Source organism: Corythoichthys intestinalis, chromosome 10 (genome assembly GCF_030265065.1).
Source record: "Corythoichthys intestinalis isolate RoL2023-P3 chromosome 10, ASM3026506v1, whole genome shotgun sequence".
Classification (NCBI taxonomy): domain Eukaryota; kingdom Metazoa; phylum Chordata; class Actinopteri; order Syngnathiformes; family Syngnathidae; genus Corythoichthys; species Corythoichthys intestinalis.
In genome coordinates, this window is record NC_080404.1 from 12,461,771 (window position 1) to 12,474,219 (window position 12,449).

The 12,449-nt window shown below is 39.1% G+C and overlaps 1 protein-coding gene across 3 annotated transcripts in view; it reads right to left on the reverse strand.

Annotated features, from left to right (window-relative positions):
• slc35f3b (solute carrier family 35 member F3b) overlaps positions 1–12,449 on the reverse strand; it is a 156,434-nt gene that overhangs the window by 9,876 nt on the left and 134,109 nt on the right. For 2 of the 3 annotated variants that reach the window (XM_057848181.1, XM_057848183.1), the window contains one exon: positions 6,521–6,740. In XM_057848181.1, the coding sequence (XP_057704164.1) occupies positions 6,521–6,740 (220 nt within the window). The remainder of the gene's footprint in view (positions 1–6,520; positions 6,741–12,449) is intronic. The other variant, XM_057848182.1, reaches the window with a different exon arrangement.

Genomic DNA, 12,449 nt, shown 5'->3' on the forward strand with positions numbered 1-12,449 from the left:
TTAATCACACATAAACAATGAGGTCAAATATTGATAGCATTTACTAGTGCAAAAGAATGCAATGTAAACAGATTCAGAACACTGACTTTGCCTTTCCAACATTATTCAAAACAATTAAAAAAAAAAAAAGCATTATTATTATTATAGTATACTACTATACTCATATTTTTCAAAAAGGGTGTCATTTTAAATTCTTAGTGTAAAATCTGAATTCTGTAGTATTATAGTATTTACGTATTATAATATTAATTCTGAAGTATGGGGGATTAACTCCAGAAATTGTTATTTATATAAACGTGGCGTGCTTTTATTTTGATATGTTCACTCGAAGTACGTTCTCTAAACCGCTAACAGATTCACACTCCGCAAAAAAGCACTTATCGTCATTGCTTGTGGTGTCACTCAGATTTTTTTTGTTCTTTTCATTTTTTCATTTGCAAATGCTGTTAACCACTGATTTTTAATGTTTGAAGTGTCACCTTTCAACTGCAAGTTTGCGTTTAGGACAAAACGGCCAATGTTTTATAGCAGGCTAAATTAGGTTGTCTTTTTTTCCCCATTAGTCTCAATGTAGCAATGCTAACGTTTAAAGTGTTTAATATACATGTGTTTCCCTTTTTTGTTTTTTGAACTGTAATTCTACGGCGTGTTGATTACCAATAAACATCTGTAAAATGAACTGGAGTCTCATATGTTCTCTACATGCACGCACAAATGAATGCATGCGCGCACGCAGTGATAAAACGCAGCCGTGAAAATTATCGCCCTCATTTTTATTTACCTTGCGACAAATGGACTCATTGCATATCGCGGCAGGCTTAGCAACTTCAATAAAACATGTCGTTAGTTAGTTAGATGGAATTACGACCCCACCCCCCACCCGCTTAAAAATTTTCTCATTGGATCTACACAATTCACGTAGGTCACCCCTTTTGACTTGGTGAATTTCACCGAAAGGTGAGTGAATTTTATGCCTGTATAATGTTGACTTTTGTTTTGTGATGCATGCTTTTATTTTGGCACAGGAAGCGTAGAGCAGGTACTACTTCTGCACCCGAGTAAAAGCGCATGTACATACGATAAAGAGTGCACGCACACACACAAGGAAGAGCGCATTTGCTCCCACGAAGAAGTCACGCAGCTGGGTGAGAGACAGAGGAGAGAGATTACAGTTTAGCTCGCTGTTAGCTAGAATTTGGCTCCAACGTCCTGGCGTGGACAGTACAATGATGTATAGTACATGTTTTTGAGTAGTTATTTTGAGATTTAGGGGGTATTTAGCAGTACTTAAAGGGTTAATTCCGATTTACGCGGAAATCCGGGTTACGTCGCCAGCGTAGGGACGTAATATATACAGTGGGGAAAACAAGTATTTGATACACTGTCAATGGGAAAACCCATTGGCAGTGTATCAAATACTTGTTCTCCCCACTGTATATGTGTATATATGTATATATATATATATGGGTTTTCCCATTGACAGTGTATCAAATACTTGTTCTCCCCACTGTGTATATATATATATGTATATATATGTATATATATATACTGGACTGTCTCAGGAAATTAGAATACACAATATTCTAATTTCTTGAGACAGTCAGGAAATTAGAATATTGTGTATTCTAATTTTCTGAGACAGTCCAGTATATATACTAGCAGTATATATACCAGTAGTATATATATTGTATACAACACCATTTTGATATTTTGCCACACCCCTAGTCGCTACAGTATGAATATCTAGCCAAAATTTTAGGAATATTCCGGAAAACTGTACCTTTTCTTTTTAATCCAGCGTCTTGTGAAGTACTCGAAGCCAGAATGTATCATCAAAGCACATTTAAACCGTAGCGTTTGAAAGCCGACTGCAACATTGCAATTACAAGAGCCCAAAAGACTGTGTTGCCGCCTTTATAATCAGGGATTATCTATGCTAATTTTTGGAGTTTTGAATTAATTTACAAAGATCAAACTAGGGAGGTCCTGATCACATAATTTTGCACCTGAGTCCAGGTCACCTTTGAGAATCTACCGATACCGAGTGCCGATCCGATACCGAAAAAAAAATGTTTTTAAAAATAAATGTTTTAAACATGTAACTGTCCCACCATGCCGCCTTCATAATGTGAACTATTTTTTATCAAGAATAACGTAGAAAAATGCTTGTCTTTAATAAATGCTTCGTTGAGTGAATCCACTCATATCCGCTCACGCTGCTGAGAACAGCCGCTCACTTACACACACAATGAGTTGCCACAGCACACTGCTGCTAGTGTTTAATTAACAAGCTAAACGATGATTGACACATTCGACACCTTGACGTTAGCGCTAACAAGCTTCTCTAGCAAGATCAAAGCTTCAACGACTGTCAATCATCGTTAACTTTAACAAGCAAACTCCAGCTGCCTGCTGACCAAGAAAAGCAGCAGGAGGGAGGGTTAGAGGCCGTACGAGCATGAAGCACAAAAACATAAATATATATTTTTTAATAAAACCGATCCTTTTCACCCAATTCCGAGCCTCTGAAAAATAGCATGATCGGCCCCATTTCTGATCACGTGATCGGATTGGGACATCCCTAGATCTAACCCATCTAAGAAACAGAAACATACAACTGTGGAAAATTTTGTCAAAATCCACCCAGCCGTTTCAGAGTCCATAGGGAACGGACACACACAGACCAAGTATACTGTATAAGTACAGATATAGATATGGATGTGTTTTCACAGAATGCTGTAAATAAAGTATATTTATTTGTCAATTGTTATTAGTTAAAAATTTCAATTTAAAATCAAAGGAAATTTGAATAAATAAATTGCGTTATGTATTGTCATATACTGTATATAAGGTAATACTTAAAAAAAAAAAAAAAGTTTGTATCAACTGTTCACATGTTACATACAAATAACATTGCACGATTTTTAACAGCTGATCATTTGGAATGTAATTCCCATTGATATTGTTATCTAGGAAAAAAATTGCTTTGTCATGTTCTTTGATGCATTTCAATTTTAAAGTTCACAAATTGGCACATTACTAAAGTGGATGTTTTCCTCAATTCTTTTTGAAAAAAATGTCTTACTTAAATAAATACATGAAATGACGGTGTGGTAGCAATAATTCATGTTGAATTTATAATTTACCATTCTAACCAAATGTTTAACTCTCTAAGACATTGGAATTCAAATGACTACACAAGTGAGTCAAGAGAATAGATCCATAATGTTTAACTCTCTGAGACATTGGAATTCAAATTATCACACAAGTGAGTCAAGAGAATAGATCCATTTTCTTTTGCACAAAACATCGCAGAGGGATCATGCATGTCTCTGCTTTTACTAGTACATGCTCATGACATACTGGTCCAGCATCCCCTGCATTGGTGCAGACATCCAAAACTTGAAACACGTAACACAAATGATAGAATGAAAGACGTTAGGAGAGGCTGTGGGTGGGAGGAGAAGGATAGAAGTAGGATTATATCTGGCTTTCCTTCTTATGGAGGCCTTTCATCACACATAATGGGAAGACGGAGAGATGCTTCAGTGGGTGTGTGACAGAAAATAGAAGGAGGGGGTTCCATCTTACAGAGGACATATGCAAGATGGAAACATGGCTCACTGAGCTTAACCCATTCGGTGTTCCCTCCATAACATAAAAAGAGACAATATGTACAGTGGGTGCCTTTCATTCACACTGTTCATGAGTGTTGCATGTCAACATGGTTTAGTATGTGAATATATGAACAGAGTGACGTATATTCAGACAGGTCTATTCAGACAAACCTGTTTGACTAATCGGCACCGTTCAAATATTAAAATGACAAGAATTCTCGTGCAACGCAGTGAATGTTTTGAATGACCGCAAAATATTACTGTTCGCGCCAAAACGTGGGTTTTTGAAACTTTTTTTTTTCTTCAAAAATCATCTACAGTGGTATGAAAAAGTATCTGAACCTTTTGGAATTTCTCACATTTCTGCATAAAATCACCATCAAATGTGATCTGATCTTTGTCAAAATCAGACAGATGGAAAAAAATGTCTGCTTTAACTAGAACCACCCAAACATTTACAGGTTTTCATATTTTAATGAGGATAGTATGCAAACAATGACAGAAGAGAGGAAAAATAAGTAAGTGAACCATCATATTTAATATCTTGTATTATTTTTTGAACATCCAGACTTTTAGGGATGTTTTTTTTTTTTTTTTTTTAAATCTAGCCTTTTCTGGCTTCATACAAATCAGTGATCCTTGATTGCAGGTCTTCAGACAGCTCTCTTGACCGAGCCATGGTGCACATCAGAAAATGCTTCTCATTAAGACAATTCTTTCCAGGTGTGTGTTTTATAGTGGGCATGTCAGCTTTAAACCACTATTCGGTGATTGGGCACACACCCGACTCAAAATGTTTGGTAAAAATTTGTTTCAATTGCTCTTTAAGTCTCCTTAGGCAGAGGGTCCACTTAATGATTTTCCCCCCTTCTGTCATTTTTTGCATACTATCCTCATTTAAATATGAAAACCTATAAATGTTTGGGTTGTTTTAGTTAAAGCAGACACTGTTTTTCATCTGTGTGATTTTGACAAAGATCAGATCACATTTCATGGTGATTTTATGCAGAAATGTGAGAAATTCTAAAAGGTTCAGATACTTTTTTATACCACTGTAGTCCTACAATTTTGATCACATTCACATAAATCATACATAAAAACATTTCAGGAAGGTAAGGGGCATAAAAGTTGTATACGGAAATTGGTAAAAACGTATGGTTCCTCCAAAAATCGCCAAAAACTTTCCCATTCATTTTTAAAGGGATGCCATTGATGGGCATGTACGGTATAGGCCAAAACTTTGGACACACCTCATTCAGTGCAACACAAATGAAGGTCCCAAACCCATTGATAAGGCAATAAATTCCACTAATCAACCCCGAAAAGGCATACCTGTGAAGTCAAACACCATTTTAGGTGACTCCATCTTGAAACTCATCAAGGGAATGGCAAGAGTTTGCAAAAAAGTCATCAGAGCAAAGGGTGGCTACTTTAAAGATACTAGAATATTATACATGTTTTAATTATTTCACCTGTTTTTGCTAAATACATAGTTCCGCACGTGTTCATTCATAGTTTTATTACCTTCAGTGAAAATCGTAAGTAGTCATGAAAATAGAAGCAGACTTATTCACAAGAATTTTCAACATAAAAAGCTCTTTGTCGTGATAAGGCGACGCCACAGTGGCTTAAAGACTAACAGCACATTCGACACATTTACGTGAAATAAATACGGACTGCACGGTTCTTTGCTCTTTTAACAAAGAATCAAAACTGTTTTACGTTGATACCAATAAAGAATTCAGGGATTTACGCATTTATTCACAAGAATTTTCAAAGTAAAAAGCTCTTTGTGGTCATAAGGCGGTGCCGCAGTGGCTTAAAGACTAGCAGCACATTCGACATATTTACGTAAAATAGATACTAATTGCCCATTTTTTTGGCTTTTAACAAAGAATCGAGACTGTTTTACGTCGATACCTATAAAGAATTCAGGGATTTACGCATTTATTCACAAGAATTTTCAACGTAAAAAGCTCTTTGCGGTTATAATGCGGTGCCGCAGTGGCTTAAAGACTAGTAGCACATTCGACATATTTGCGTAAGATAAATGCTAACTGCCCCTTTTTTTTTGCTTTTAGCCAAGAATCGAGACTGTTTAATGTTCATATCTATAAAGAATTTGGGGATTTAAGCATTTATTCACCAGAATTTTCAACATAAAAAGCTCTTTGATTTGATAAGGCGGCGCCACAGTGGCTTAAAGACTATTAGCACATTCGACACATTTATGTAAAATAAATATGGACTACACGGTTCTTTGCTCTTTTAACAAAGAATCGAGACTGTTTTACGTCGTTACCTAAAAAGAATTCAGGGATTTACGCATTTATTCACATGAATTTTCAAAGTAAAAAGCTCTTTGTGATGATAAGGCGGCGCCACAGTGGCTTAAAGACTAGCAGCGCATTCGACATATTTACGTAAAATAGATACTAACTGCCCATTTTTTATGCTTTTAACCAGGAATGGAGACTGTTTTACGTCCATATCTGTAAATAATTCAGCTATTTAAGCATTTATTCACAAGAATTTTCAACATAAAAAGCTCTTTGTCTGTGTTTCCACTCGGTCAGCTTTGACGGAGATAGGCCCCCTATTAATCGGCCCCGCACGCCGTGTCCCGTCAATATATTATGAAGTCTATGTTAATTGTTTCTTTTTAGCAGCACCATAAATAGTTATGTTACTTTTTTATTATTTATTTTTTATTATTGGCAAGGAGACGTCATGTGCTTCTACTGCCTTATAATTTGTGTGCTTAAAGTGCTGTAAATTAACCATTATTATATTTAATATTGCCTACAAAACTTTCTGACTCAAGTTTATTTACAGAGCACATTAAGACCCACAGCTATAACGATGTGGTGTCTTGTAGCACCAGACTTGACTTAGGAACTCACCCTGACACCCATGAAGCGGTCTCGCAGTACAATCCAGGAGAGCAGGAAGACGAAGGCCTTGTTACAACAGAAGAGTGCCGACACATCTGTTGTATTGATCTTCCTGAGGGCCTGCAGGTACAAGTAGTTGGTGAGGATCCACAGCAGTCCAAAGGGGGCCACCTTGGTGAAGAACACCTTGGAGGTCAGCCCGTCGTCCCCGAAAAAGCGGCAACACTCTCTAGGCAGACACAACAGCGGGTGAGAGAATCTCATTCAATATTTGCAAATATATTAAAGAAAAAATACATTATTGTGTTCGTAATCTTAAAAAAAAGAAATGTTTTACTTTTTAAACATAGTATTTGGTTGTAATAATCGTCTAATAATATAAATTAAAAAAATAAATAAAAAATCGTGTCACTTTATTTCCTCATAATCAGTGCAAGTGGAGTTGGTCTTTCCGCTACTCAGTGTTATAGTTTAGTATTTAATGCATTCTGCCGCAGCCCAGCGGAGGTAGATAATTTGTGAGCTGCGGAAAATGCTGACTATCATTCCTGACTGAGCAGGGAGGCCTTTGAGGTTTCTTGGCTTCGATTGTTGAACAACACATTTGGGTAAAGCTTCTGCGAAGGTGGATCGGCATGCAGCCAAAAAAACAACCATGTCCTTGAAGGAAGGGCACATGTGTTAGGATAACTTGTTTGGTGACAACAGAGGTAGGTAGTGTAGCCAAAAACTGTACTCAAGTAAGAGAAGCGTTACTTCAAAATAATATTGCTTCAGTACAACATGTAAAAGTAGTCATCTAAAAAATGTAGTCAAGTACAAGTAAAAAAAAGTATTTGACCGAAAAAAACTACAGTAATTTTCGGACTATATTTTTTTCTACTTTTACTTTTTTCCCTCATTTTGAGTGCGGCTTATTTGTTGATTTATTTGGGTTGATGGGTAACACTTTGACAGCGGCGTCAGAAGGCTGCCATAAGAAATGGCTCGCGACAGTGCCATGTCATAAGTATGATGGTCTTATGACAGTCTTAAGGCAGAGTTATGCTTCCGCGTCAGACCTGCGCCGTCAAGGAAGACCCGATTTACGACCCTCCGCCGTACCCAGACGTGCACCTCCAGAATTTTCTGGCGTCGCGTCACGTCAACGGATATGATGTGGCGGAAATGGACTGTGATTGGTCCGCCCGGACTGTTGTTTCCAGTTCAGCGAAAAATCTCCGACATTTTCAAGCAGTGTTCTGATACATACAAAAGTGTACCAAGCTGACGAGAATATCAACGAAGAGCAAGTACGACAACTTCTACAATGTCTCGTCAAGACATTATGAAGATTGCCAAAGGGCAAGCAATTCGTGGAAGGAGATTGCTGAAAATACAGGGCTGGAGGTCAGTCAGCGATTGAATAAAAAAATGGAAGAACCACCAAGACAAATATGTGTGTGTTCGGAATCGAATGGCCACACGAAGCGGTAACCCAGTCGGCCAGAAATTGCCAGCTTTTTATCACTTTATGTTGTATTTTTGGTTGGTGCACGTCATCATTTATTGTGCACATATGTTTGCTGTGAGTCTGTGACTCATTTACGTGTCACACTTCAAGTATATGAACAATAAAGCACAGGTTTGGTGTTAAAAGAGTTGTTTTGATTTTTAATTTTCAACAACAGACAGTTTACACTCGATACATCATCACTGATTGAGTGTGCCTCGGTGCTTTTATGGTAACATTAACATCAAGGCTTCCATCGCAGTTTGGGAAGTTCCATAGCCGCCAGAAAATTGCTATGGTTTCCCACTGGCTGGTTACGCCAGTTTGAAGCCAGCCACCGCAGCTTGCTGGTTTCCACCCAAGGCTAGAACTCTTAGGTCCTTTGCCCCTCCCTCCTGAGAGCTGGGCCAGCTGCGGCAGGTGTGCATGATTTATCTAATTCACAGGTCAGACAGGTGGAGCGGCCACAGGTGCAGGCAATCATCATCAGCCACCTTTATAAACCAGTGGACGCTTCACCTCGTCGCCAGATCAACTTGTCTTTTTCCACCGTCAGTTGCTTCTTGTACTCATTTGATACTTTTCTCTGTGATGTTATGATTTTTTTGCTCTCGTCCCAGGACCTGTCTCTGCCCGCCCCACGTTGGAACCTCAAGCCTGACAATCTTCCTATTCCTTGTCAGCTCCCTGCCTGCCTATTTGCCTTTGGAAATGGCAACAATAAAACATTTTTGATCAGTCACTCATGCCAGTGTCTGCTCTGGATCCCCTCCATCCTAAGATCCTAACGTGCATCCTCACAAGAACTCTCTCTGCGGCATCAAAAGTTGGACAGACCGCCTCGAAACAGTCTTCTGCGTAGCCGGCGCCTCAACATTTGTATGATCAACATTTATTCAATGTTGATGAGCTGAAGATCCACATTCAAGTGTTCCATCTTGCATAGTTTATTTTTGCTCCATTAAACTAGAGGAAGTCGACAAACGTGCCCCAAAACCGTACAAACACAACGCCACACCCCTCTAGTGGCTTTGCGGTCAATTACAGAGCAAGGCGTTACCTCACCGCAGAACTATTGAATGCTCATTGACGCCGTAGTCACTTCGCCGTCACCGCAACGCAGGGGCATTACTCAGGCTTTATGGCACCACTGTCAAATAAAGTCAATAAAGTCACTGTCAAATACCATAACTAACAATTAACGAAAAAACTGGAACAGTACCTGAAGAAATAATTAGCACAGAACATGATTTTTGATTATTAATTACATCTGTAGTGCTGCAATGCAAGCTAGGAGGCATGTTGGATGACAACTGTGTTGACAGCAGGTGGCAGCAGATGTTAACTATCCCCGCTTAAGGGAGCAGCGCTGGCCAAATGAAGCTTCTTGAAGTAATGAAGCTTTGAACCAATTGGCTACAAAGCTTCATGGTGGTTCCTTTGCTCTTATGATTCTTCTGTCAAATAAAGTGTTGTGGTTAATATCTTAAGGTGTAAATACCCCATAACACAGTGAGGACAGCCGTGGTCTATACTCTGGTGCATCTTACCTATAAACAAATGCCGTTTTCGTGTCGAATTTGGTGTAGCATTTGGGTAGCAGTTTATAGTCAGGTGCGCCTTATAGTCAGAAAATTACAGTATTAAAGTACTGAGTAATTCACTATAATGTCTCATTTATTTTTGAAACAATAGCATATTTTTATCTCAGCATAAGGTCATATATATTGTTATTATTATTATACTATAACCTACTGAATGATCATATTAGGCCAAAAATATACCAGAATCATCGAACTCCGAGTGAAAAACACAGAAATGAAAATCACTTGTCCCAAAGTATGACTACTCTAGTGGATAAACAAATTTTCCACCATGAAACTAAAACTCGCTCTACTTTTTCGAGGTCTATCAGCGCCAAATAATAACTAGGAGAGAGTTTGAAATCCATCCATCCATCCATCCATCCATCCATCCATCCATCCATCCATCCATCCATCCATCCATCCATCCATCCATCCATCCATCCATCCATCATCTTCCGCTTGCTCTGGGGTCGCATCGCGGGGGCAGCAGCTTTAACAGGAAATCCCAGACTTTCCTCTCCCCAGCCACTTCAACCAGCCCTTCCGGCGGGATCCCAAGGCGTTCCCAGGCCAGCCGAGAGACATAGTCTCTCCAGCGTGTCATGGGTTGTCCCCTGGGCCTCCCGCCGGTGGGACATGCCCAGAACACCTCTCCGGGAGGCGTCCAGGAGGCCTCCGAACCAGATGCCCGAGCCACCTCAGCTGTCAAGAATCAATAATCTGCATTGGACAAGGTGTCAAGAGTCAAGAATCTGCATTGGACAAGGTGATGATGCTGGAACTTTTGTTTGGTGCTGCTCCAGTGAGGTTTACAAAGATGACTGCCTGAAGAAAACATCAAAATTCTCTCAGTCCTTGATTATATGGGGCTGCATGTCAGGCAAATGCACTGGGGAGATGCCTGTGGTTAAATCTTCAATAAATGCACAAGTATGCATTGAAATTTTAGACAGCTTTCTTATCTCTTCAATTGAAAAATATGTTTGTAATTTTCCAAGATTACAATGCATCACGCCACAGAGCTAAAACTGTGAAAGCATTCCTTGGAGAAAGACTCATACAGTCAATGTCATGGCCTGCAAATCGCCCAGATCTCAACCCTATGATAACCTGTGGTGGAAATTGGAAAAAAAAAAAAAAAAAAAGGTCCACAGCAAGGCTCTGACCTGCAAGGATGATCTGGCAACTGCAATCAAAGAGAGTTGGCACCAAATTGATGAAGAATATTCATCAAGTCCATGCTTCAAAGACTGCAAGCTGTAATAAAAGCGAGAGGTGGTGCTACTAAATACTAGAGGTGTGTTTTGATTGTTACTTCTTTGTTTGTTTCTCATGATTCCATATTTTCCCACAGAATGTAGTGATTCCATATATATATTTCCCTGCACTTGCTCTATAAAATTAACATTTACTGACCACCACAATGTTTTTTATTCATTTCTTTTAATGTTTCTGAATGCTAAAGAGTAGCACTTTTAAACTAATTCATTATTTTTTCAAGCTTTTTATCTGAGTTTGTTCTTGTTAGGTTTTGTGTTGGTTTTCTCCTAGTGTGACTTGTCCCTGTGATTGCCCATTGATTTCACATGTTCTGCCTCCTAGTGTATCCTCCAATCTGCGTCCTCCAACCTGCATCCTCCTGTGCTCACCTGTTCCTCGTTGTGTCGTTACCCCTCGTCTCTGTGTGTATATAAGCTCCCAGTTTCTGTTCACTCCTTGTTGCGTCATTGTCTATGTCTATGTCTGTGTCAAAGACAAGACCTGTCCAAGCTTTCGTGTACCAGTCCCTCCCTTTAAGTAAGTTTTGGTTTGAACATTGCCTTTTTGATCCCCAGTCCTTTTGGTTGTACTTTGTGCTTTTGGTTAGTTGTTATTAAAACGTGTTTTGAGTTCACCACCACCTGCCTTGCTGCTTTTTGTTTCCCTGCAATTGGGTCCACACCACCTGCCTTTCCGCGTTTCCCTGACAGTTCTACATGATAAAATGTCTGAGTGAATGCTCGTCCGAGACTGGTGAATCCATACTTTTTGCTGGGCGTTGTATGACTGTGCCAAAAGCATTTCTGTCTGCATTTCAGTGGTTTTAGATGATTTGAAACCCAGGAAAGAAAATTCTGGCTATGCGACGACCTTCATGACAGGGAGTTTCGGCTCCATCTAAAATACTTAATTTTCACAGCGCTTTAAAGATGCCCCTTGTTGTGATGTTAGAACTCCAACGCAATCATAAGACTGGACATTTCTTCACAAATCTGCTTAACTAAAAGCAAAACTACTCTAAGAAGTAGATTTTTCTCTAATAGTTAGCCAAGTAAATGTAATGCGTTGCTACCCACCTCTGGGTGGCACCAACGACTAAGGTTTTTTTTTTTTTTTTTTTTTGGTACGCATGACTTCATGTCTGTTTTGCCCGATAGTAGGAGGAAGGAAGTAGCGGTGTGAAGTGAAACATTCTTTAATTAGAAGAAATTGTCAATCAGAGCAATCACTTCTGCCCAATGTTTTGTCGATGTGAATAGACTATTTAATTCAAACCTAGTGATTAAAAAACGGTCCCAATGTCTTTACTTTAGGGAATGTGTTTAGATTTTACACAAAAAAACATAAAATTATCCTCGTTCATATAATCCGGCAAAAAACACATCTTCCTCTTTCTCATCTTCACTCTTATCAGGAGGTGCCACGGCAAATCATACTCTTACATCTTGCCCTTTTCCTTTAACATTTTAAGTGTTCCCTCACCACATCCATAAATCTCTTAACTGGCGGTCTTCTTTGCATCCTACCTGACTTCTGACCCTCGTTTTCATGATTAATGGAAATTTGGCACCACGATCAGGCCAGCATTTAGCAGCTCATA